The sequence below is a fragment of the Anomalospiza imberbis genome, chromosome 1, assembly GCF_031753505.1.
Source record: "Anomalospiza imberbis isolate Cuckoo-Finch-1a 21T00152 chromosome 1, ASM3175350v1, whole genome shotgun sequence".
In the NCBI taxonomy this organism is placed as follows: domain Eukaryota; kingdom Metazoa; phylum Chordata; class Aves; order Passeriformes; family Viduidae; genus Anomalospiza; species Anomalospiza imberbis.
In genome coordinates, this window is record NC_089681.1 from 128,574,521 (window position 1) to 128,601,514 (window position 26,994).

The window sequence follows — 26,994 nt, forward strand, 5'->3', positions numbered from 1 at the left end:
TTGCTACTTAACTTTCATGGCCCCCTTTTCCTACATTTGCTATTCTTATGTAAACTAGAGAAATACATACAGAAAAATTCAATCACCTTATACTGTCTAGGCTCAAACCACCCTCCTTCTACAATCTCCTTTGCTACCCACTTTTTACCACTACTCCTAGGTATTTCACATTGCCTTTCCTCCTTTTCAATAGTGCTGGAAAAAAGAATAGAGAATCTATCTATTCAAAATATGATATGATTAATGTCTCACTGACAATAATGCTCCCACTACTTCCTTCCCTTATTGCTGAGCTATCAGCCTTTTCATACTCCTACATTCAAATCCATTTTATTGGCACTAATTTTTTCTGAGAATTACATATTAGGTAGTATTTTAAGCAAAGAGATCTCCTCTGTATTTTCATTCTCTGTGTACAGTGATACTTGAAAATGAAAAATGCTTCTACCTACCATGTCATTTCGGCCAAAAAATGTATAGACTGCATACAGATAGTAATCAAAGAGCTGGGACATGAAGTGGATCACATCAAATGCGATAGGTTTCAGAATATTCATCATCTGCATGTATTTCCCTTAAAAATTAAAATACAGAAGATCAGTTTCCTCAGCACAAGTGCTACAAAGACAGTTAGACAAACTCAAAGGCAACATTACCAAGTGTATTATGTAGCCCTCACAGTTTATTAACAACAACTTAATAATAGTTTACAGATTGGAAAGGTTTAAAAACAAAGGTAAAATGATGGCTTAAGACACCACAATTGTTTCAAGACTTCTCAAAATATAGATGTTAACCCATATCAAAATGTCTTCAACCATTCTCAGCCTTCTGGTAACAAATGCAACACACAAGTGTCTGGATCCTCTACAAGTTTCAGCTTCATTTAGGTAAAAAAATAATAATCTGCTAAAGCAGTGTCTGGCAAATGCTATATAGAGCCACTGTAGATTTTGTGCTTTAGTGTGTTTATATATGCACATATGGATATTTTTCAAGCAATAGAAAATCACAGTATAAAAATGATATGTCTAAGATTGGATTTTACCCAACAACTGTAGGAGTTATGTTCTTCACATCAGTGATACAGCATTTTCTGCTCTCCTTCCTTTCTATCCTGTGGTAAGAATCTCAAATAGTTTTAAGTTTGAAATGTTTCCAGGGGGAGAGACTATGAGTAAAGGAGGATGTCAGTTCCCTAGCACATGCAGGGAGAAGAACAATTCTTTCTCTTCCTTACTATTCTCTGTTGTAACATATTGGACTTTGGATTTTTTTTTAAATAATAAAAAACCCCAGCCTCAGGATCTTCATCTATATGTTATCTGAATCAAACTGATCATAGGATTTGGAGTCCAAAAGGGATTTTTCCCTACAGGCCTAGTTCACAGGGCCTGTAGTTTTCACTTATTTTTGTTTCCAGCACAGGACATGGCTCTTCATTGGGTCATGAAAGAAACACACTTAATGAAATCTCTGATATTGCAGAGACCCCACATTTCCTGCTGGCAACCGCAAAAATGACATCCTGCTTGCCCTTTTATTGTTCTAAAAACATTACATATAACAAATGTTATTTTGTTACCAACAGACTGTTTGGTTATTACAGTAAGAGACAAACAGCAATTTTCAAACCAAAATACAAATGCAGTCTACCCTAGCATGTAGGATACAGCAGGTCATTTCACAAACTGTCATATTCCAGACATGTTTAGATATGACAGCTTGGAAAAATTACAGGAAGGTGCTAAAACAATTTATTTTTCCTGTAGTCAACAACACCCATCTTCAAGTTAAAACTATGCCCAGAGAAGTAATCTACTAATAGACAGAGAAAATATTGGTTTAATCAGAGAAATTGGGTAGCAAAGAAAAAAGCTAGCTTTTAATAATAGAGGAGTTATTTGAATTTTTCAAGCAAATAACTGATACAGCTACATACCTGATAAAATGGTAGAGCACTAGAGCAAGAACCAAGCAATAGCCTGACATTGCTACCTTCCAGGTTTCTATCTAATTTAGACTCCTTATTGAATACTACATGACTACGCCCCTGTTTGCTAAGACACGGAAGCATACGTTTCGGGTTTTTTTAGAGATTTGACACAGGTTGTAATAATTGATATTTGTCACATTAGCCCTTTTGTTAACTCTATACTACTTAATTATTAATGCTTTGACCCACAGCATTATGAACAAACTGAAAAGCGGACTTAAAAAATTCTATTTGTCTTCTAAAAGGGAAAATCAAATGCACAGTCCAATGTGGAAATTTTTGGATGTTTGTGAAAGGATGGTACTGTTGCCCTAATTAAAAGCAAGTGTCACCTTCATCCATACTATCTGAATATTCTGTATTGGACAGGCTGACTTTTTCCACTTACACTGTGATAGATGTATCTTTAAACTTGTCTGCAACCCAAACACAGTATGAGTGATGAGTCACATTCTGGACAGTTAAGACTCCCAAGTATCTATGCAGCTGGCATCAATATTGAAGGTAATCTCTTGGGCAGTGTCTTATACTTTTCCAAAGGACTATGCACTACACACTGCCCAAGTACTGTACTTATTAAAATCTTCCAGTGCCAAGAACATTTCCCTATTACTACATCACTCAGCAACTTGACACAACAAGTGTTCCAAGAACATTTCCTCCTTGTTGCTCTAACAGGACACCAATTTTTAATGTCTACACATTGTTACCTATACTTGTGCTGAAGTTACTGTTTTGGGTTAAAAAGGGATATATAAGAACATTTCCAAACAGCACACAGTCCAAAGCCATATCAAAATAAAAATTTCCAGAAATACTTGAAAACAACACTTAAAGTTTCAGCAGCTGAAAGTAGCTTGAATTTCCAGAGGCTCTAGATAGCTTAAACTGCTGAACATTTGGCAGATTTCTTTTGAAGTACTGCTTGCAGAACTCCTTCTGCCCTTAAGGATAGCAAGTAGAGAGCATTCTTTATCAGACTAATCTATACAAAACTGATGCACCTCACAAATTAGCACACGCAAATCTTTGCCAATAAATCTTTACCAGGCCAACCTGGTAAAGTGAGCTTTAAACTAGGAAAGATGGGGTAAGGGGAAAATTACAGTGACCATGCATGCAGAAAAATAAGGTTTAAGTGGGATACCTCCAGCAGGTACAAGTAGCCAAAGACATAAGACAGGACTATGGGACATCCCCTTGCACTCCCACTGAGATAGTGACACACTCAAATACCTCTATGAAGTACCTGTACACCAATGCACACAATAGGAACAATCAGGAGGAATTAGAGATGTGTATGCAGTCACAGGGCTTTGATCTCATTGCAGTTATGGAGGTATGCTGGGATAGCTTGTGTGACTGCAATATTGTAAAGAAGGACTACATGCTACATGTTTAGGAAAGACAGACCTGGAAAGCACAGTGGTGGAGTTGTGCTGCAGGTGAGGCAACACCTGGGATGTATCAAGCTCTGTCTTGGGGTGGATGATGAGTCAGTCCAGAGCTGAAGTGTTAGGATAACAGGGCAGACTAGTAAGGGTGACACTGTCAGGGGTGTTTGCTACAGGCCACCTGATGAGGAGAGGAAGTGGATGAAGTTTTTTAACAGACAAGTAGAAGCAGCCTCATGGTCACAGGCCCTGTTTCTCACCAGGGGACTTCAGTCATCCTGACATCTGCTAGAAGAACAAAACAGCAAAGCACAAATAGTAAAGTATTGACAACAACCTCTGACAGAGACAGTGGAAGATAGCAATGAGGAATGGTGTGTTGTTCAATCTTTACTAATGAACAAAGAAGGCCTTGCTAGAGGTGTGAAGGTTGGGAACAGCCTTGGCTACAGTGACCATGACATTGGGGAATTCAGAATCCTGCATGAAGGAAGCAGGGCAGCAAGCCAGATTGCAACCCTGGGCTTCTCGAGAGCTAACTTTAGTTTCTTTGGGGATCTTTTTGGAATAATCCCATGGGGACAGGCTCTGCAGGAAAAAAGGGCCCAAGAGAGATGGTCAATACTCAAGCACCACTTCCTCCAGGCTCAAGAATGGTGCAAGAAACTGGGCAAAGGGGGCAAGAGACCAGCATGGATGAACAAGGAACATCTGTCACAACTCACTAAAGAAGGACATATACAGGAGGTAGAAGCAGGGACAGGCCACTTGGAACAAATATAGATATGTTGGAGTGAGTAGACATTAAGACAAGAAAAGCTAAGGCCCACCTGGAATTAAATCTGGTCAAGAATGTCAAGGACAACAAGGGCTTCTTCAAATAAATCAATAACAAAAGGCCTGCTACTAAATGGAGGAGAAACCCTGGTGAGGGGACACAGAAAAGACTGATATACCAAATGCCTTCTGTGTATCAGTCCTCATTGACAAGACCTTGGGAATCCCTGATCCAGGTGGCTGGGAAAAAGGAATGGTGGAAAGAAGACGCACATTAAGAGCTAAAACGTTGCTTTGAAGGAAAAAGTGCAAAGTCTGTTTAAAGACTGTGTGACTTAAGGTTTTTAAAGTCACATGAGGTTCTATGTTATGTTACCAATCACTCACTTCAGCTAACAACTTCTGCTGTGAGGTTTGTCACCACTATCATTTTTTTTCTTGCAAGATAATGGGGTTTAAAGCAAGCAAAATCTAAGAATTTGTCCTCAAAACACATTCTTAACACAAGCAAAAATAAGGCCAAAAAAGCATTAAACCCCATAAATATAAGAAATAACTAAACTATTTCTTAGATCAGAATGATATTAATTAAGAGATCACTGAATCAATATATACAATGACATAGTCATTAATTATTCTTGTTGATATACAGTGCTTAGTCAAACTATTCCATATAAATTTAACACAGGTTTATTCTTCCATTACATTTTAAGTCAACATGCAATGGCTTGACAGGAAAAATTAACCTTATAAATTAGTGTGATGGCTACTTTATACTAGAAAGAGAACTAATTACCTTCATTAATGTAAGAGAAATCTGACAAATTGAACTGTTCACTTGAAATTCAAACACAATTGTAACTGCTCCCACTTCAATTATACATTAGCAATTCACTGATGTAGTTTATAAATATTACACTACTTTTTTTAAATTCATTTAGCCTCCATACAAAGCATAGAGCACAAAGAAATAGCTAAAAATGCCTAACAAACACTGTCATACTCATTCAGTATGACACAATGGGCACTACTACTTTCCTAAAAGTAGTGGCCACTACTACTTTCCTAAAAAGTAGGGCAATTATTTCTGTTACTTGATTGAGCAACTTAAATCTGCATCTTCATCACTATGACTGAAAAACAGCAAAGGAAAACATATTAAGGAGGGAAAATAGTAATCCAAATAACTACTGATCCACTGTTATAATTTTTAGGATGCAGAATTTCAGATTGTTTTGAAGAAGCTATGGAAATGACAGGAACAGAAATATGGAGGCAAAATTAAGACAAATCATGGATCTAACAGAATTGGACTGTACCAGACTAAGGTACATGATTTTCTACACAAAGGACACAGTACATTTCATCTGTCTGGGATTTGGTGAAAGTATTAATATAACATTACTCAGTAAATAAATGAAGCTAGAGTGTGTTGGAAAGGAAAGTAACTAAAAAAGCTACTGTTGGAGTTCCCAGCAACTGGCCATCTCTTTAACATTTTCACAAATTACTCTGGCACAAAAATAAGAGTGATAATAGAACAAAATAAAGAGGCACCATCAAAACAGAAAGGACTGACAAAATGTACAGGAGTACTTGATGATCATTTTAATAAGAATTGGATGAAATTCAGTAGCACAAATTGTAAATCCATGCATTTAGGGGACAATTATTAAAAAAAATGTGTCTTTCTACTATAAGCTAGCAGCTTAACTCTTGGAAAAAACTGGGAAAGTGAAGAATCTACTGACTGTAGGAGGTCATTACACACTGCCAGTATAAAAAAGCTGTAAGAAATCAAAAGTGGTGCAAAATGGAAGGAACTTAGGATCATGATGCAATTATGTAAGAATTGGACAATGCAGGAAGATCTCATCCAAAGTATTGCACATTATTTCAGTAAGATTACAACAAGAGCAGAAAATTTAAGTTCCTGGTGGATAAATAGAGAGGACACTAGAAATCTTGCCACACGGTTTAACAAATCAAAGACTGAAAAGAAATAGGATCACTTCCTGTAAAAACAGCAGAACAGTGTGCATCAAAAAACAAAACGATCCATTAAACCCCAAAATTTCTTTTGTCATAAGATCGGGTCAGCAGAAAATAGGAGGATAATTTTTTGGTTTTATTCTTTAGAATGACAAGGCTTCTGAAATAGAATTCTTACCAGCATGAGTGCTGGGAATAGAAGTCTTTTTGAGCTGGAGCTCAAAATAAGCATATTTACAGGCAGTACTAAATGACATCTTCCTCCCGCAGGAGGTCCCTTTCCAATTCCATGTTTTAAATAACACTACTATCACTCATTACCAAAACAATATAAAACATCCCAAGCAGCAGCAAATTTGAAAATTAATAATAATTCCAGAAGGAGAATAAAGTATATATATGAGCTTTAAAAATAATGTTTAATTTTGGGGTTATCAACATTATCCTCAAATAGGACTCCTTATGTAAAATTGGAAAACCAGAACTACTGCTTCACCTACTAGCACAGTGTTTTATGGGAGGGGCAGAGGCTGGAGTTTGCATGAAAGTGCCATGAGTGGTTTCTACATTCAATCCTCAATTTTCTTACAGCAAAACCTTATAGCAGAAAGCAGCAAACAAATCTCTCCAACCTAAGCCACAGATCAATTACAGAAAAGTCAGAACAGAATGAACTCTCATTTCAGGTCTATATGGTAAATGCTCAAGGTAAAAAAAGGCTTTAGCAAGCCTGCAAAGAAGATTTAGAAAATTAATTCCTGACTTTCATGCTGCCCTCAAAGACAGCAAAAGTTGCTATAACCAGGTATTGGAGTAACCTTTTCTAAAAGGGCTTACTCTGAATTGCAACAATCATTTTCAAGCTTTGAAGGCAAACCTCATTAATGCAACACATACAGAATTCTTCTCTCTCCTGCCTACTCAGATATATTTAGGCAGTTACTTCCCCCTTCTCTATAAATAAAACAGAAGTCAGTAGCAGAAAATTGCTATGGTTCAATTATCATCACACAGAAGGCATGATGATGAAAAATCAATCCCATCACATCTAGAATTGGAGGCCAGTGTTTTCATTGAAAAGCTGGGCAAGAAAAGACCTCAAGAAGTGGCCTAGTGCAACCTCTGGCTTAGAGAAGGTCTAAAGACACAAGGCTGCTCAGCAGCCTGTCCAGTCACATCTTGATGACCCAAAGGGGTAGAGATTCCCTAAACTCCCTAGGGATTACTAGGATGTATGAGAGAGATCTTCTAGATGATGACTATGTAGTGAAAACAGTTATTCTGAGTGCGAGAATTTGAATAATGAAATGGAAAAAAACCCTAGTCTTAAAGTTCTTACTTTTGCAACTATTCTGCTTTAAAATAAATAGTTTCACAAAACACATCAGCAACACAGAGCATTAATCTTTTTGCTTGCTATCTCCACTCTTCTAACAGATTCAGTATTTCAGACAAATAAACTACCATTATAGGTTAAAACCAACATATGCATGAAGATTAATTTTCCAGGTAAAAATAACTCCCAAGATATAAGCAAATCTGTTTATTTAATTAAAGAATTTATTTAGTGCTTTATTTCTATTTTATTAACATTTTCAAATAGGAGAAATAGAGCCCAACTACGTATATTTTTCAGGGCCTTATATATCATTTAACATATTTGCTATAATCCGTTTGCACAAAAATCAAAAACACTTCTAAAAAACAATTATTCTACCTACCAACAAGCCTTATTACATTCAGTGTAGTGTTGGTTAGAATAGGTGCATTCACTTTATTGAGGTTATAATCTGATCTCTTTCTGCTCCTCAGAGTTTCTCGAGAAACACTTGAAAAAAACAAAATACAGCAAATGTGAAAACATTCAAAGACATACAAATGAAATTTAGTGGAAAATATATTACTCCTCCCCCCTTCTTTCACATGACAGTATGCCTTCCAGCACAGAATTTTATTTATGCCAAAGCACAACAGGGTTAGTTTTCTAACATTTAAGAAAGAAGCCTAACCTAATTTACATAGAATTGTGTTAGAGAAGGAATTTTTGACTTTTATTCTAATGCTGGAGTTCTGCAGGCCTCTGTCTTGCCCCAACAGTCATTTTAATCACTGTGAATCAAATTCATAATTCATTAAGAGAATAAAAACAACCCAAGTCACAACAAAACAGAGGCAGATTTGTCAGCTACAGCTGAAAGTTACTACCTAGAAATAGAATTAATTTTGAGGAAGGTGAAACTAAAAGTGTCATTAACTTTTTCATAAATTTTAGTTCTGAAAGAGGCAGGAAGTTGGACTCAATGATATTTATCCAACTAGACACATTTTAATTTTGTGTAAGAGAAACCCTCTGCCAGCTGCCATACCTCAAAATTATATTCTTCCAAAAATTGCAATTTCACAGCACAAATCTATGGACAGCAACTCTTGTTTGTTCCAATTAAATAATTTTTAACTATATCTCCACCACTTCTTTGAAAGGAGGCAGTTTACATGGTATACCTTATAGAAAGAATCATGCTAACAATATTTTATCCCAAAGAGTCATCTTGTAACTACTCTGCTACTCTGCTTTGATCCAAGTGATGGCATTCTAGCTGTCCTGCAAACCCTACATAAAAAAAATGCTAGCCTACTTCAGAAAGTCTGAATGTACATCTAAGTTGTACAGTGTCCTAGACAGAAACTTGTTTTCAGATCCTTTTAGAGGATACAAAGTTGGCTTTTTTTAACATAAATATATAATACTTTTTAATATAGAATATAGAATATATATATTCATAGAATATACATAGAATATATATATATTATATATATTCATTTATATATAGATATATAGAATATATATATTCATAGAATATGCATAGAATATATATATATTATATATATTCATTTATATATAGATATAGAATATATATATTCATTTATATATTCATTTATATGTATCTATAAAGAGATATATAGAATATATATATTAATTTATATATATCTATGTGTGTATTAAAGAAAAAGAGAACTTAAAATTCAGAAGTACTGTCTTCAAGCTATGGAAGAACCTTATTTTTTTTCCTTAACCTGTACCAGTTTACTGTTCTGCAGAAGCAGAAGCTCAAAACTCAAAACATTTGTCTGCAAACAACTGCTTTTGACACAACAGAAATTACACATATACACAAGAGCTGCTATAGAAGGACCTTCAGTTCACATCTAGTCCTAACTAACCAGTTTTCCACCACCTGCTTCAGAGAGCCTTTATCTGCCTTCAAAGTGTTCCTTTCTTCAGGTTTTCTCTGCAATAATGATGAGCAGCTTAATGTTCCTCCCCATTCTGGAGATCTATGTGCTGTGCCTTCTAACTGTACAGGCAGCATAATATTCATTTGATTATTATTCCACTGCTGCAGATTATAGAAGCTGAAGTAATTAGAATACTGAGATGAAAAGCATGTGAATTAGACCAAGGACACACACATGCTACTTACCTTTTTATTGGGGCATCTCCTGTCTGCTCATCCACATAATCTCTTTTCAATTCTTCAGGAACATCACTGTCACTATCATACTCTTGATATGCACTTTTTTCTTGTTCATCTGATTCATACTGTTTAAAAAAAATTACTACCATTATTTTTCTTATAATATTATCACTCATTTAATGTTGCACTTTGGTCACTTTTTGGCTTTTACCTTGATTGGGATACAAATAACTTTGCTGGTTGAAAGGCTGCTGACAATGTTCTTTAAAAATGCAGCAGGCAAATTACATTATGTAGATTGAGTAAATATTTGCATCATTCTATTTCAGCTACAGATAATTTGTGCTGCTTTCTAGTTGATTTATGAAGTACCCACATAGTTGAGCTTTTATTATTTGCTTATATTCAGAACAAAACAGTAATCCTCAAAATTCATCCATACAGAAGCAGTAAAAAAAAGCACAGAGAATTACCACTACTTATTATGCATTAATATATAATAAATAATGTGCTGATTCAATTAAAATTTAGTGACAGTAAAAAGATAAATTGACCACAAATTGTTAACTACAATTCACATTGATGTAAGAATCTGTCAGGTGGCATTAATTAAATGCCTTAACATCATAGAATAAGAGAGATTTTGAGATTTGTTTTTAACATGGAAAAATACTTTAATTAAGTCTCCTCCATCTAATGCTATTAATGATCTGAAACAGCTATTTATAAGATAAATGCATTTGTATTTTAAAGTATGCATTAACTCACAACTATTAAACAGTGACCTTAATCTGAAGAGACCTTTGAAAACTATTTTAAATTTGCACAGCCTGTAGTAAAATTTTAAAGTAAAAATGAATTCAGGTATCCTGCAGCAAAAATCTGTTCCAAGTGTTTAGGCAATCCACTCAAACCAACCCACAGGCAGTGGCAAGGTTCTTCAAAGTTGAAAAGTGTTACAATACTGGAAGTTAACTGTATCATAACAAAGATATTTTAAGAAGCTACAGAAAAGGGACATAAAGCATCTCACTGAAGCTCAAGATACAGAGCTAAGGTAATTGGGTCCAGGGGCCCCATTTTGCAACAACAAAGCACTTAAAAAGACTTTAAAATTCTCAAAAGAAATCCTGACAGTTCCTCCCACACTACAGATAAACCGACAAGTAAAGTACTCGTTTATGTCCTTATCGTGCTACTTCTTTCTCAGTTTGGCAACATGCCTGTATTCTCTGGAAACAAAATTTTGCAACCTCTACCTGAAATAATGCCAATTTTCAGTGCTAAAATGTGCCTCTACCTTAACTGGTCAGTCAAGACACTGACACAGAAAACCTCTGTAAAATTTTATTCTGCATTGTCTGAGCAGGTTATTTATCTTTCTATGTAAAGAATAACAAAATAGGTGTACCTTCTACTTTTTAAAGAGGAGTTCTTTCTGTGTTAGCACTTCAGAACAGACACATGTGAGACGGAAACACTAAAGGTTAATGGCTCAAGCAATCAGCTATTTGCAAGAGCAGCAGGTGCTCTGCTGAGGCCAGGTTTGCACATGTCAACTGTGTGCTGGCAAAACCTTTGATCTCCCTAAGACAGAGAAGGTGCCACCACCAGAGGATGACCATGAAAAAACAGCCTTTGTTTAGCAACAAGCCATTTTTTGATCCAGATAGGGAAAAAGGTCAGTAATAAACAGCTCCTGTGAGACAGGAAGATGCTTTTTATCATGCCAATGTCCTTCCCATGAAGAGGTATCACATAAGCCTTAAGGTATTCACCTCTTCTGACAATGCATAATTGGCTCAACTAAGTCAGGTTAAAAAGCAGTCAAGTTATTTAGAAGGGGCCACAAACCACCAAAGACCCCCAAAATGCCCCCAGACTCATTTCTGCAGCCTTCCACCAGAGGACTGCACATGATCCATGTTGCAGCAGCTAAAAACACCACTTGAGTGGAGGTACCTGTCTGCTCCCCCTGAACATGAATGTCTATTAACCCAGTGAACTTTCATGTTTGGTGGTTTCCCTCAGCCCCAGCAGATCAAGACTGTGGCCATCACTTTGACCAATGGGCATTGAAATTGTAAAAACCAAGTCCCAGTCGGATCCATGAGTTGTGTTATCTTTTCACTATCTACTCTTACCCTTTCCTCCTTTTTTTTTCTTTGAATATTTCATTAAGTTATATCTTTATAGTTTTATATTGTTATATTACTATAGATAACAACATGCTAGATAAAACAGCTACATATCTCATTTCCACTGAAACCCAATTGTTCTAAAATAAACCTGTCATTTATATGTATGTATAAACACCAATCATTCAGTGTTGTTTCACTCTAATCCATCCCAAAGGATCTGTTAACAAGACCCTCACTTATCCTGCCTCTGGGACAGTAATGCAGAGAGGAGACTAAAAATGTCAAAAGGGAAAGTAGGACGGTCATCTGTGGAGAAGTCACCTCAGTCATAAAATACCTTGGTTCCAATACCAGCCCTGGGAGATGTCCTGTACACCTACTGACAAGTTAATCAACCTGACCTGTGCCTCCATTCAGAGAGACAAATTTCTGTCTGTTTTACAGTTATGTTTTGTAACTCATGCAGGTTTCAAAGAGTGCCAGTAAGACCTGCTGGACCACTGCTTCTCTCATGAGCCTGCAGTCTCATTGCCAGAAGTCCCTTCGAATACTAACAATTCAGTGCTTCTGTCTTACTGACAGAAGGCAGCAGTGTGACACTTCATACTGGCAAAAGCCAACAAACCAGTGCTTCCAACATGTTCATCAGCATTTGCTACCTAGTTTTTCATCAAATGATTTAATGCTTGCAAAAGCTTAGCACAGAGTAAGACAATGTCTTGTAAATTTTTCTTCAAGCTAGGAGAAACAGATTCTGAAGGGTAAAATGTTAGAAATGGGAAGACCAAAGAAGGGCTGTCCTAACTTGTATGCAGAGTTTTCATGCAAATGTGCAGAGAGAAATAAAAACACCTTAACCAATCCACAGCCAAGAAATGAAGACAATTCTAGCCTTCTACAAGTGCAAGTATGCTGATTACAAGTCACTAAACAAAAGATATGGGAACAATGTAGGCTCTTATTCAGTAGCAGTAACCCACAAGGTATCAGAGGAGTTTGAAATCACTAAGCAGCAATTATTCATTTTTGTTCTTGAGATGTTATCCAGCCTCAGTAGCACAAGTTAAGCCCAATAAAACATCATTCACCAAATGGATAAACAATAACAAAAGCTTAAACAAAAACATGTTAATTTAGCATTTAAGAGAACAGTACAAAGTTTTACATTGAAACACATTTGTTCACTGATAGATTTTGATAGACATCTGAAAAAAACACAGTTATTGTTCAGTTTTATAGAAGAACCCACAATAAAGAGAGTTGTACTTTCAATTACAACTAAAAATGATGTAACAAACATCAGAAAATCCATGGCAAATCACATAGGTGTGAACAGATAAAAAAAAAAGGAGCAACCCACAATGATTCTTTCCTATGAATCTGGAAAGCAAGTCCTAAAATCATAAAATTACCTCCACAAAGAAAGCTAATTTAAACCCCCAGAAAAATACTAATTTAGGTGGAATATATCTTGCTACCCTTCAGGAATGCTTGACCTGAGTGGGAAAAAAGTACTGATTCAGTGCAAAAGAAACTGAACTTTAAACAGTATGCCTGGGTTTCTGGCACTTTTAAAAGCAAAGCAGCACAGTACTGCAGGCAACAGATTCTTGTACTCAGACACTTTACCACCATTGCCTCACAAAATAAATCATCATTTACTGAAAACACTATTTGCCTTTTTTTTTTGTTTGTTTGTTTTCTTTTTTCCTGAAACACTCCATACCCCATTGGAAGCTAACACGTCTTCTGTCTCATCATCTTTGCTGTCGGCCTGAATCTCAAAGGGGTTTCCTGCGGCGCAGTACTGCTCAAACAGCGTCACCGTCGATGAAACTGCTGAGGCAGGCTGCTTGCTCGGTGACACGGATGGGGAACGCGACTGCTCCATGAACTTGAATTCCTATCAACAGAAATAAATCACCTTTTCATCAGGCATTTTCAACATTATTAAGACTCCAGTTCCATAAAAACAAAGAATAACAACAAACTTGTGGACAATTAACTTTTAGCCAAAGTTTGCTGCTTATTTAAACATGCTTTTCACGCTGGCTCAAGTTAACCTTGAAAGTGACAACCTTATGCTGCTTGTCTTTGTACTTTCAGAAGTTTTCTGGTACAACACGCAATGCATCTGCATTCTGAAAGTATTTACTGTCTAAAACTAATTGTGTTTTTTATTTCACAGAAATAAGGAGATAAAAAATACTTAAGTTCTATCTAAAAATGTAGTTTTCTTTACACAAGTTACTAAATAATTTACTGAAGTTGAAAATTTCTTGTTGATATTTTATTTTTAAAAAGTTGTCAAGATTTTTTACTTCTCAAACCCACTGCAAAGTTTCTGATTGCTGGGTGAGTGCACAAACATTTGCAAGTGTACAGACCAAGTAGGACTGAAAAGGCATGATTTTTTCCTTTTTTTTTTCCTAAAAAACACAACTTATATCAGATGACATACCATTTTTATCTATTAAATTCTAGCTATTGATATTCATAATGGAAAAATGTACATTTTCTTTTAACTAAAGGTTTAAAGATTAAAACATATGCAGCTAAATGGACTACGATGTTAGATTTCTGTTTGCTTGAACAAGTCCATAACTTTCTGCCGTTTTCTGCTGCTCCAGTCCCTTGAGCAGTATGTACGGATTTATAATTCCATTTCTTTACTAAAACCATTATTGATTTGCTGCTGGATGCTGTTGAGGGTCCTCCCTTCCTTCCCCTCCATACTTTTAGTGACACAGTAGCCTATTGCTTACTTCTACAATTAACTCCACAGGGGTTGCAAAATGATCTTGCTTAACATTGCTGTGCTAAAACATTCCTGCACTTCAGTTATAGCTTTAATCACAGGCACCATGTTTTATTTGGCAAAACAAGTTAATTTCATCCACCACATGCTAAAAATAACAAAATCACTTCAGATGATTAGAAGGTGAGTACAGTAATTATATGATTTCAGTTGGACTTCACCACAGAAGAATATTTTTTTTCCTGTCCAAATGAGGCAGTATGACCTATGTTTCCAGAAACAGATGCCAAGTTGGTACAAGCTAGTGAGCGCTCATGCAACTATTTTCAGGCACTCATGTTTTAGCATCTTACTGTCAGATAAATAATTTAGAAATTAAAAACAGACATATTAACAGTACATTGAAACAGGAAAAATAAAGGCTAACATTATGCTTACAACTCCAGCATCTTCCATAAAAACCTCTGCCTGTCTGAAACAGACACACTACTGTTTCAAAACCATTTGACTCGTAAGTTTCTAATAATTCATGAAGTAAAACTGAGGAGCTTTTAGAAGCTATTAAAAACATTTGTACAGTAGTTCATAAGTCTTACTACTTCTTAGACCATCATGACTCTTGCTTATTAAAGTATTAATACATTTGTATATTTTATCCATAGAACGTACATGAAGCTGCAAAATACTAAAGCTTGATTTAACAGGACAAAGTTCCCAGGTCTCATTCTCCAAAAACATTCTTAGTTCTTCAAGACGGGTTCTGAAACACAAATGAATACTCTTAATTGGCAGAAAGAGTAAATCACAACATTGGCAATTAGGTCACTTCTGCAGTACAAAAAGCTACACTTTCAAACAAGTATTTAAGCAACAAACCACCAAAAGCTGTGGTTACCAAAACAGTGTATTTTTTATGACACCTCTGGAGAAAGATATCCTTTGAGACTATCTCCAGAATTTGTAAACTAATTTTTTTAGTCAAAACCATTACAAATTATAGAGGGACACCTACAATTATGCAGAAATACTGGATCTTTTCCCTCTGTAAACTGTAGAAAGCAATATAATATGTATAAACACTCCACTAACAGCACAAAAGCTTCTGAGAGCCCACATAAGACAGATGCTTCTTTCAAACACACTGAAGCCAACAGAGAGCAAAGGAAAGAAATAATATTCTACAGATATTTCAACCTTTTGAAGAAAAAAACATAAATGGCTAATAGTCTTTAATTTTCTTCATTGCCTAATTTTACTTTGGTATCAGTAATACAGTAATAAGGAAAAGTAATCAAGCTATTACATCTCTGCATATCTTCTGTTGTTTTTAATCACCAGAAAAGCCTGGACCCTGTCGTAAGCAGAAGCATCTTTGATAAAGAAAACATTTGCCACATAAATGGAATATATAGGAAAGACAGCAATTAATACTTTTTGGGATCACATTGCTCTATCTTTTCCTCTTAATACAGAGCATATTGTTTTGTTTAACAAGTAACAGTTGGTAAATTATGCACTGGTTTCTAATTAGGCAATAAAATATTCTAGGAATACCACAACTTCAATAATGAACCAGAACCACCACTACAATTAAAATTTGCTTGCCACAATGAGATAAGCAATGTGTTGAACTGTGACTACAGTTTGCTGTGTTTATTTAAATTCCCAAGTTAAATACAAATAGACTTGAAGTGCTATTTTCAAGGCTTTGAGCACCCATAGCTTGCAGATCTTCTCACAGTAAAGCCAACAGAAACAACAGACAGAGATGCTGTGAAAACCAGCATTAGAGATTAGAAGTCTTTGTGAAGGAGATTGAGGTGAAAGAGTCATAGAAAAGCAACAATTTAAAAACCACACAACAGGTTTTGTAGCATTTTAAATATGAAAACAAGGCTCTGTCAGAGAACTTGAACAAATGCTCTTAATTTTCACCAGCATATACGTGTAGATATGGGAATGCATGAAGACCTGATGCATTCGTTCTCTGAAAAGCTTAAGTGATCGGACACACCTCTTTACAAGTGTATCAGTACAAAAAGTAAATTGCATTTCAAAAATCATTTTATTGATGCTCTTTGCCAAAAGCCCATTCTGATTTATCAGAACAATCAATTTGCACCCAAAAAACGGGCTTCCTGTATACTCTAGTACTATGTTCTCTTCTATGTATTTTGAATCACACAGCCAACTACTTTCAATATTTTCTTTGTGTCGGCAGTTCTCCATAACACCACACTGCCCAGGAGGGCATGTATGTCAAATTACACAAATAACTCATTACTCCTGGACTCTAAGCATTTCAGCTCTGTGTAGCTTTCATGTATTAATGAATACTTAAAAGCACTTCTGCTTTTTTTTTCCTCCAATTAAATATCCAAGAGAAGTGAAAGCCACATTAGCTTGATTTGAAAAGGCAAGATGCTTAAAGCTTTATATAAAACAACCTAGGGGATATAGCTCTGAGACAGGGGTTTTTATATTTTTCCTTCTGAGAATGAAAACAGCAGACAATCTTCACAATACCCATGCAGCATAAAACATGTAGAAAATATTGAAACGTTTCATATAATTTAATTAATGTCAATAAATATGTCATTCTATTTTCACAAGAATTACATTATCTTAAAAACACAAGTTATTTCAAAAAATTACTATTTCTATACGTATTCCATCAATGTTCCTTAACTTTTATTTTACTCAAAGACAATTCAGAAAATTAGCCTATGATTACTTAAGCTGTTAATCATACACAGAACTGCAACAGTCAAAATTATATTTACTTAACCCAACAAGGCATTCTGTGATAAGTCAGTGTAGTAAAAGGTGGTTAGGTAGACCAAAATCAGTTCATGAAATTCTGTTTAGGATTCAGAAAATTTTCAAGAAATAAAAATAGGTGGCATCTCCTGACAAGACGTAATGTGGATCTGATTAAGGCTCAAGTTTTTCAGACAACTGGAACTGAGGTCTTCCTCAAATCATGAGAAAGAACTCCTAGCAACAAACTACCAAAGCTGGAAGAAATTCCAAATCACATTCTCATCTTCTGATTTCAGCACTGTTTCATGTTCTCCTGCCCTAATTTTCATGGACTTCATGGACTTTAGGCAGAAAGTCTCGGACTTTTCAAATGGCTCTGTATGTATGAGTTGTATGACAGCTCCCAAACAAGAGGACAACAGATCAAGACTAGGAAAGTAAGCATTTCCTCGAGCATGGAAGGCTGTTTTTCTTCTCGTATCTTCCTAGTTTTTACACCCAGAAAGAATGTAATGTTAAACAACTATAACTAAAAAGTTGCCAATCACCCAAACCAAAATCAAGGCAATTAAAACAAACAAACAGAAAGATAAGTCTTGATGCTGTTATAGCCATATATCATATCTGGGTCCAGAGAATGCCTGTACATGACAACACATGACTGGCCTCAGACATGACATAAGTGCTGATCGAAACGTAGTTACATCCTGCCAACAAACAGGCCATGAAGACATGACTCAAAACGATGGAATCAGTTCTAAATATCTTACTTGATTCAAGACAGAAATGCATATTGAAAAAACACTTCAGAGTCATACATGACAAGTCTTCTTAAGCAATAGCATAGAAAAAGAAGACACAATTTTGCTACAAAGTGTGGACTTCAAAGGCATTCCTCCTCAGGATGACAGGAAACAAGAGACAATCTAAAAAAATACTGAAATTCTACATTAAAAAGTTGTTCATCTTTATCTGACTGTCCTGCTGCAGAACTACAGTTTTTCACAAACACACTGGAAGTGAAGGCTTCTCTATCCTCTCCCCTTCTTCAGGGCTCAGAGCCTTATCCTCATCAGGAAACATACTCTACAGGCAACCTCAACACAGGAACATTATGCAGTGGAATTCCTTTGGAAAGCGTTTACCCAACAACAATAAATGTCATTAGAATCATCTACTGCACATAGAATAGTCTCACCTGTGGTATGTTTTGAAATAGTTAACGCTTTGTTTTCTGATAGATTCTTGCAAAACTTCGGACTTACTACCACAAAATTCTTCTCCAACCTGCATCAGCCTAAAGTAATAAAACAAAATTTAGACATATTTATTGATTTCTTAATGCTGCTGTTCCAACTGTGAGTGTAGATGTATTTTCATAAACGCAGAGTACCAATGTTACATTGCAATGTAACGGTTGCATTCCACAAAAGTCCATGTCTCATTTTTCTTCAAATCCTATCATTGTGTGCCATACACATAAGAGACAAAGAGCCATAGGCAAAATAAATGTATTTTTGAGAGCCCGCTACACAGGGCAAGCTGTCAATTCAGTCTCAACCTGTTATTTTATTACCAAAACAGAAGGATATAATATTGTACAGGTTGGCAGTACCACAGTATTTTTCTGCTTGACTCAGACCCCCTTTTAAAAGCTCTTAGAAAAAAATTTGCTAGACCTGCACATATCATATCTTAAAAGCAGACAATACCGATATCATATCACACTTAAGCAGTAAAGCGGTTCACGCTACCTCTCCTAAGTACATCCTCATAAACTCTCACATGGAGAAGAATTGCTCTTCAAGCTATCAGCACATTTGAGTGAAATTGGGATCAAAATGCAAATATCAGCCTTAATCAACAGTGCTATCTGACCAGAGCTCATTTGTGGACATGTACTTAAAGGTCTTACAACCACACCAGCATACCTGCTGATAACATCAAGTACAAATATGAAGTCATCGTATTTGAAGTTAGACAGATCTGTTCCCAGAAGATACGTTTTCACTTTCAATTGAACATCCTACAAAACACAAACAAGTTTTTGTATAGTTAATACACTGAAGACAAAAAGTGAAGGTTTGGATGCCTGGTTCATTTACGCTTGTTGGTTGATTGCACTTATAAATTCTTCTTTTGAGATTTAGAATAGAATTCCATTTTCTGTAACATGGGTAATTTCTCAAAAACAATTTTATAATTAGCTTCTTTAGCATTCTATAACACAGAGCCAATCCTAGATGCTTTATTGTCAATGCAAAAACAGAACTCAGCTTTTTTATCATTCATTTTGGGTGACACTGCACACCAAACAGATCCAGCAATCACACCAGGAATACCATGAAACCAGCAAGGTTCACAAGGCTCCAGGTTCTCCACAGATATGGCTATACCAGAAATATAAAGCAATATACAGAGAAAAGCACATGAGAAGAAAATAGACTGTGTGGCAGCACACAGGTTGAAAGAAATAAAGACTAAAAGTCCCATTACTATGTTTCGGTATCTTGACTGAGTTTGGAAGCATTGCAACCACTGAGTCATAGAAATTATATTTCTGTGGTCACTTTAAAAAAATCACTTAAAAAAATCTGGAGACGTTTCTTTAAGAACATTAGTATAAATATAACTATAGTTAATATTGGAGAGGTGGAAGGGGGAGGAAGAAATACCTAGGAGGAAACAAAATTCAAAACCCATACCTGCCATATTCGTGAAAGCCCATGCTCCAATTTCTTTTTTACATAGTTGCGGTCAAAACTGTTCTCTTCAGTTCCAATCACATTGCTGCCATCTGAAACTTCAGGTTAAAGGCATTGTAAATATTTCCAAAAGCTTGGAAAGTTATCCTACACGGAATTACATTTCCTTAGCTATTGACATATTATTGATTATGCAAACTCCAGAAGAGCTACTTTTCTCTAAACTTTTGAACAGAAAATGAGTAACGCACATATAAGCATATATGCATTATATGCAAATGAAGACCAGGAGAGTTTTGTCTCCTACATACCAAATACCTATCCCAGTAGTGTTCCTTAGGTAGTAATGTACTGCAAGGATCACAGTGAGAGCTAATCCTGACTGACCCTTGCAGTTCTTCATTACTAGGCTTCACAGTTTTTTCCAGACAAACTCCTGGCTTAGCTTCACCTTCCTTAGAGAAAAGAGCAATTTTTCATGTCTAATTTTGGTCTCTACTGAAGAAGAGTCCAGAAACATAAACAACATACGTATGTCCTCCCTTTGTCAGCACCATGAAATTTTTATCAACAAAGTAAGTGCTCTTTCCTTGTCACGCCTTGCCCTGAATCCAGACCTTGCAGTCTAGATGAATATCATGTAAATATTGTGAGCACCTTACTCAAGTGGTCAGTAAGGAATGGGACTCTGGATACAAGATTTTTATCAGCCTTTTCAGATGTATGCAGAACAGACCCTGCAGCATTGTCTGGACTACCACATATTTAAGAGAACGAAAGTAAAAACATCCACTAATAGGAATTGTTATGACTTGTATCAAACACTGACAATTCAATTAAAACAAAATAACAACAGAGCACAGCAGTCTGACCATGTTTTGATTGTATCTTCTTCAGATCATCCAGTGCTCACTGTCAAGTGAGCAGTTTCCCTCTAACGATCACCAATTATAAATAGCACTTAGCAGTGCCTCATTCTCCCAGCCCTAGGCCAGACTCTTTGTAAGTAGAAGTGTCATATACATCATCCTTCTCCTCATCAACCATCTGGTTTCTGATTTGAACCTTTCTAGAGTATGTTTTTCAGCACAAGAACTATTGCCTATTACTAGAATGTTTATATAAGCTTAGCAGGAGCAACAAAAATATTGTATCTTCTACATCTGTACCTCCACTTAAATTCAAAAACAGATGTGGGGAATATGAATACTGAGAAGGATGCTGACCTTGCTTGATTTCTTTCAGATGGAACCATAAGGCATGGCTGGACACGTTATTAAATTATGAACTTTATCTAACACTGAGAAAGTTTTATCTGTAAGCTAGGGATTACAGCAGTGAACATACAAACACTACCAAGAACTACTGGCAAGCCAGTTGAGTTAGTGTGCCCACAAGGCTGGAACTCAAGCACACAGAACCAGCACAATAACCAGCCAGAATGTAAAAGTTCCAGTACTGTGAAATGAATAACTCCTCATCAAAATTAAAAAACATAATAAAATACCATCTGGAATTCGGGTTTATATTAGGGATATTCATTTTTCAAGGCGGCAAATCTGTGTTCAACTTTTTCCTGTGTTAAAACATTGAGACTGCTTTTGCAGGTTAACTGAGAATCTACCCTAATAACTCAAAATGAGATGATAAAAGGCTGTTTATGTGCAAACAAGACCTAAACTTAATTCCATACTATATCTACTTTTGCAAGGCATGCAAAAAAATGTCCCTTATGAAAGAAAAATCATAAAACAAATATTAACCACTGCCTACATAAATCATAATTTACTAACTGTACCTAAATATGCTCATCTTCTGAAAGTAATAATTCTGACAAATTAATTTTCCAGATCTTCCATGGAAGATTAAATGAAACACAAACAGAAAGAATCTAAGAATCTAATTTCTATAACCAGAAAACCTCTAAGTGGATTTAACCTTTCCCGGACTATCAAGGAAACAAAATCAACAATCTTAGACACAGTACACTGTGTGCTTCTGCAACCTCCTCTCTTTTAAACTTCTGCAAACTGAAGCCAATGCTAAATAAGTCAGTGCCTTGACCTGTTCTCTAGATTAAGACCATAGTCTCTGTACTCCATGCCATTCATGAAGGAATTGTTGGACAGACACTGCAATATAGATGTTATTGTTCACTAAAAATATCAATAGAATATTCTCTCTCTTGTCAGTCTCCCAGTGGTCTTGGTTTATGGCCAGTCATGCTAAGAGGTCTTGTTCCCAGTCTTTTAATAAACAGCACTGCAGCTAGTTTCACACATGCAAATACATTAATTTAGGACAACTTGCTTGAAAATCAAGGACTGCACAAGCATTTACACATTTTGCACTGAAGAATTTGAACAGGCAGAGAACACATATATTCATAACTACACATAAAAATAAGGATCAAAACCATCCAGGACTTATTATTCTAGATGCCTGATTTAAATACAGTAATTCTTCATGTTTTCCAGTATTTCTCAAAATTCAAAAAGGCAGCTTTCAGTCATAACAAAAGGTTTTTGTTTAATCCTTGCATGATAGAGGAAAGCAAAAAAAAGGACTCAATCAAATCTCTGTCTTCTAGCTTCACTCTTTGAATACTAAGCAGGTCTTGCACAGAATTTACACTGTACTATAAAGGAAACATTTTGAAAATTAAAATGGTTGAAATTGAATTTACACCCTACACCATTTTCTTCTTGCTTTTCTTTGAATCTTTCACAGATACTACAGCTTTTAGCAAAATTTGCCCCTAGGATTACACATGTGAAATCAGGAGTTTAAATGCTATAGTGATCATTTTACCACTCATTTTCAGGTCTTCTGTTAAATCACTGTCTCATTAATACATGTAAATTACATCAACACCATAGTAAATTTCATGCTATGTGAAAATCCAGCTGAACCAGGCAAGCCCTCACACAAAACAGTGTGACTTTGAAGATCACTTTACTTTGAGCAGGGAAGACAAAAATTATCTGCATAGGTCCCTTTAAAACTCATTTTCTATTCGATTATTTACTAAAAACATAAACAATGCTCTGACCACAACAAGTAGTGTAATGGAAAATTTTCCAGTAAGTAGTTTATTTTGAGGGATGAAACTTCATATTACAGAATTTGCTGTTTACCATACAAACAACAAAACCATAGACTAAGTAGCATCTCATTAAATATGACATAGAATTAACTTCATGTTATGTTGATAATTTTAGTTCACTTTATCTTCAGTTTGATTAAACAAGTTCTACATATACTTAATTCTGTCTTTCCAAGGACTTCTTTTGGATAAGTTTCACTACTGAAATACAAAGAGCTCTATAAATAATGTCTTTCAAGTCCAGCTTCTCACATCTACAGTTGTACTTGTGCCCTAAGTTCAAGAGTCCCTTGACACATTTAAGGTACTTTTTAAGAGTGCTGAGATTAACTGGGACAATACTGGGACAGTCATGAGTTCCCAAAATTGTAAAAGCCAGACATAGTGGTACATCTACTCTGCTCCAGTCTGTGAGGCTTATTTGAAGAACAACTTCAGCATGATCTCCTGAACTGTGTCCCTGGTTCCCTCTGCCATACATGCCCATTCTACAGGAATTTTACTCTTTGACTTTACCATATACCATAGTCAGTAAGTATAAAATGAGAATTCCCCATACAGTTTCAATAATTACTGTAGAATAAGCAATGAGTTTTAGAAAAAAAAAAAAAAAAACAACCAGTAGATATTTACAATCCCTCTGAAATTAAACCGTACTTCTAAAATTCCCTTCTGTGTACTTTAGCATTGCTGAGGTATTTGAAAAAGTGATTCAGTAGATCACTACATTTCAGTTGTACATTATAGCTAAGCCATATGTACAGAAAATTAAAAACTGAGTGACAGAAGGTTAGGTTAAGTAGTAAACATACCTAAACACTCTGGGTTGCATTTAAAAGCAGTGCATCTAAAATCATGCATCTGACTGTATAGATGACTTTATTAGGCTTAATGGCTTCTGTAAAAGGCTTCAGAGTGCAGATAGTTTTCACTCCTCAGGATGTCACAAGTAACGACTCTATGGGGAACTAGTTTTTTAAGTGCATATGTGGCTGAATTAGGAGTCTACTGCAATCATTTGTCCATGAACTTAGTTCTTTATGATACCTGCTTGATTTTACATCTGCAAAAACCACAGCAAAATGGACACAAGAGAAGAAAATGTAACTATCTTATCTAAACTGTAAATGTAAATATTATTGAGAATGGGCAGTTCAATCAAAACTAGAATTTTTCACACCACACTGCAAAAGCAAATATTTAGACTCTGAGTTTTACATCTGATACAGCTATAAAAACTTACAACTCAAGCAATGGCTTCAACTCCAAAAACAGCTCCAACAATCCAAAATATTTTTTTTTACTAAAAAAACAATTTTTTGCTATTTTTTTTAAGATTCCACACAACAGGGGAAGGACATTTTCCCTAAGCACTGTTTAAAATAAAATCATTTATATCTGCAAGACTGGCACATACAAATATTCATTAAAAAATTAACCTTACACCAAAGAGCAAAAAAAAATCCAGTGAGTGCTTTAGTCCTTACTGTACACTATCAGCAAAAATGCTGAAGGCACTGAGTCAAGACCACAAAGATATCAGCACAAATTAATAACATGAGCACAAGAAAAGTCATTTCCAAATATCAGAAGTTTTGTTTCCAGAAGTTTCTTACCAGAAGACACAACTGCTGCCTCATCTTGGTCATGGTTCTCATGCCACTGCATCGTTCGGTAGTAACTGAGCATGACTTCCCAGAGGGCTTTGCAGAGATCAGCAAGGCATGGAATGTAGCTGTCTGAGGTAATGTGCTACAGAGCAACAAACAGCATTGAGAAACTTCAAAATCGTGTTCAGTTTTTGCTGCAACAACACAAACTGTAAGAAACTCTTCAAATTCATACAGCTGAGCTGATATAGATCAGTTTCAGGTTCAAATGCATTTTAAGACATGACAAATTCCTGATTTTGGTCAACTAATCAAATGCTGTCCAAAAGTACAAAGTGTTTTTGTTAGCATCTATTTTTTAATTCTCACAATTGGCCTGTATGTTAACTACCTCTTACATTTATTTTACAGTGACACAGATGCAGAAGTAAGGCTATCTCACTATCAGAGGGATGCAGCCACCCCTGTGTGTCAGTTCAAGGACACAGACTTCTGTACTGCAGTACTACAGAGAAGCCTTCCTGGCAATTAATCCATTGGGTTGAATGAGCCTTAAAGGAGTAGTTAAAAAAAACCCACAAACTTGCTGATTCAGCAATTTTCTCTATTAACTTATGTTATTCTTACTGTATTTCAGGGCTCTTGGTATCTAAAATCTAAAGTTTTCTTGTGCAAATCACTATATTTGAAGACATACTGACTTTCAGGTGGACAGGAAGAAAGGATTACTTACTAAATACCAAGGTAATTCAATTTAAACTAAGGAAACAACTGAATTTCTTTGAGTCTATTCTAGAACAAAGAAAATCAAAACTTGAGACTGAAGCAGCAAAGCTTTGCCCTGCTCCAGAAATATTCAAAAAGATAAAACATGTAAAAGCATGGCATATTGCTAAGAAAAGAAAGACTCAACAATGAAACAGTGACTCTGACGGAACAGGCACTAACTTTCATAAATGCTTACGAATTTTAAACATTACTCTTTTTTAAAATATTTACATTATTATAATATCCAGTATCTGACTTCCAAAAAGATGCAAACAAAACAAAGAAAAAAGCCACTATAGTCCCCCACTACCTATGTACAATGGAAATAAGCTAGATGACAGATATTGACAGATTTTTAGAAACACACAGCAGCATACCTGCCTCAAAAGGAATACCTCAATTTTATGTGACCTCCCTTGTTTAATTAGAGTAACGTAGTCCATAACCCTTTACATGTTAAGGGCATGCAGGCTTAACAACATAGGCAGCCTGAAGAGGGTTCTCACTTAACTAAACCAAGAGAAAGAGGGCTCATATTTCAGTTTTGAACAATGTATTCCTCAACAACTGAATGCATGAGATGAAAACCTGCTGTTTTTTCTACAGGAAGTTAGAAATTGAATTGCTATGCTAGCTCATCTTATTCAGCACCCTGATTTCACAAATGCATTACAACAGGTAACAACCAACACTCAACAGCATGGTAAGAGACCAAAATTTCCCATCTGCAGCCTGTCCCTAAATATCTAATGGTTACCAAGACAGTAATGAAAAATTTAAAAAGTAAATTTCAATGCAATTGCAGCAATATTCATAGTAGAATAAAGTCCCAAAATCTGAGTACCTTCCTTCATACAGAATGCCAGCTATTGCAGGGTCACATTAACTTAAGCATCATGTCTTTAATACTTTGGATAAGTAAAGACTAATAGAAATAATGAGGAAATAATTTTGTAACCATGCAGTTAAAGCCACCCTCTTTCTGTGTATTACAAATTGTGGTATTTCCAACTACCTGAAAGATGCCTTCACACACTCAAGTAAAAGGATAAACAGCAACACACAATCTGGATTTTAGAGCTGGTCAGAAGCAGCTCAGTAGTAGTTTGCAAGTGTAAGTGGACTTAGTATCATTAGTATTAGAAAGGAATGAGAAATAAACTGAAGGACATAAAGAAGTATAAAGCAAGAAAAAGAAAGAAAAACCTGGAAGAAAAGTTCATTAGAAGCTAAGAAACAAAAATAAAACCACACTCTGAAGGCTTATAGCAGAAAGATGAAAGGACTGCAGTGTGGAGAACAAAGATCAGGGTTTGCTGGTTTTCTGCTACTAGAATTCATCTCAGTGAAGTGGAAATACCAACTATCCAGAAACTTACTCTTTATATTCATGAACACTTAAGTCAATTATTCCCAATAAATTTATTTTGCTTTTATCACATTTTATTTATATTAAGGCTCTTAGATAATGTAAACTTTTTAAGTCAAAGAGGCACCTCTTTACAATG

The 26,994-nt window shown here is 35.6% G+C and overlaps 1 protein-coding gene across 3 annotated transcripts in view; it reads right to left on the reverse strand.

The window, feature by feature from the left end:
- Positions 1-26,994, reverse strand: part of VPS50 (VPS50 subunit of EARP/GARPII complex) — a 78,736-nt gene that overhangs the window by 23,729 nt on the left and 28,013 nt on the right. For all 3 annotated transcript variants that reach the window (XM_068211019.1, XM_068211029.1, XM_068211010.1), the window contains exons 13-21: positions 24,725-24,860; positions 20,003-20,100; positions 19,229-19,323; positions 18,496-18,594; positions 15,204-15,294; positions 13,503-13,679; positions 9,642-9,760; positions 7,881-7,987; positions 453-574 (exon numbers count right to left, since the gene is read on the reverse strand). In XM_068211019.1, coding sequence (XP_068067120.1) covers positions 453-574; positions 7,881-7,987; positions 9,642-9,760; positions 13,503-13,679; positions 15,204-15,294; positions 18,496-18,594; positions 19,229-19,323; positions 20,003-20,100; positions 24,725-24,860 — 1,044 coding nt within the window. The remainder of the gene's footprint in view (positions 1-452; positions 575-7,880; positions 7,988-9,641; positions 9,761-13,502; positions 13,680-15,203; positions 15,295-18,495; positions 18,595-19,228; positions 19,324-20,002; positions 20,101-24,724; positions 24,861-26,994) is intronic.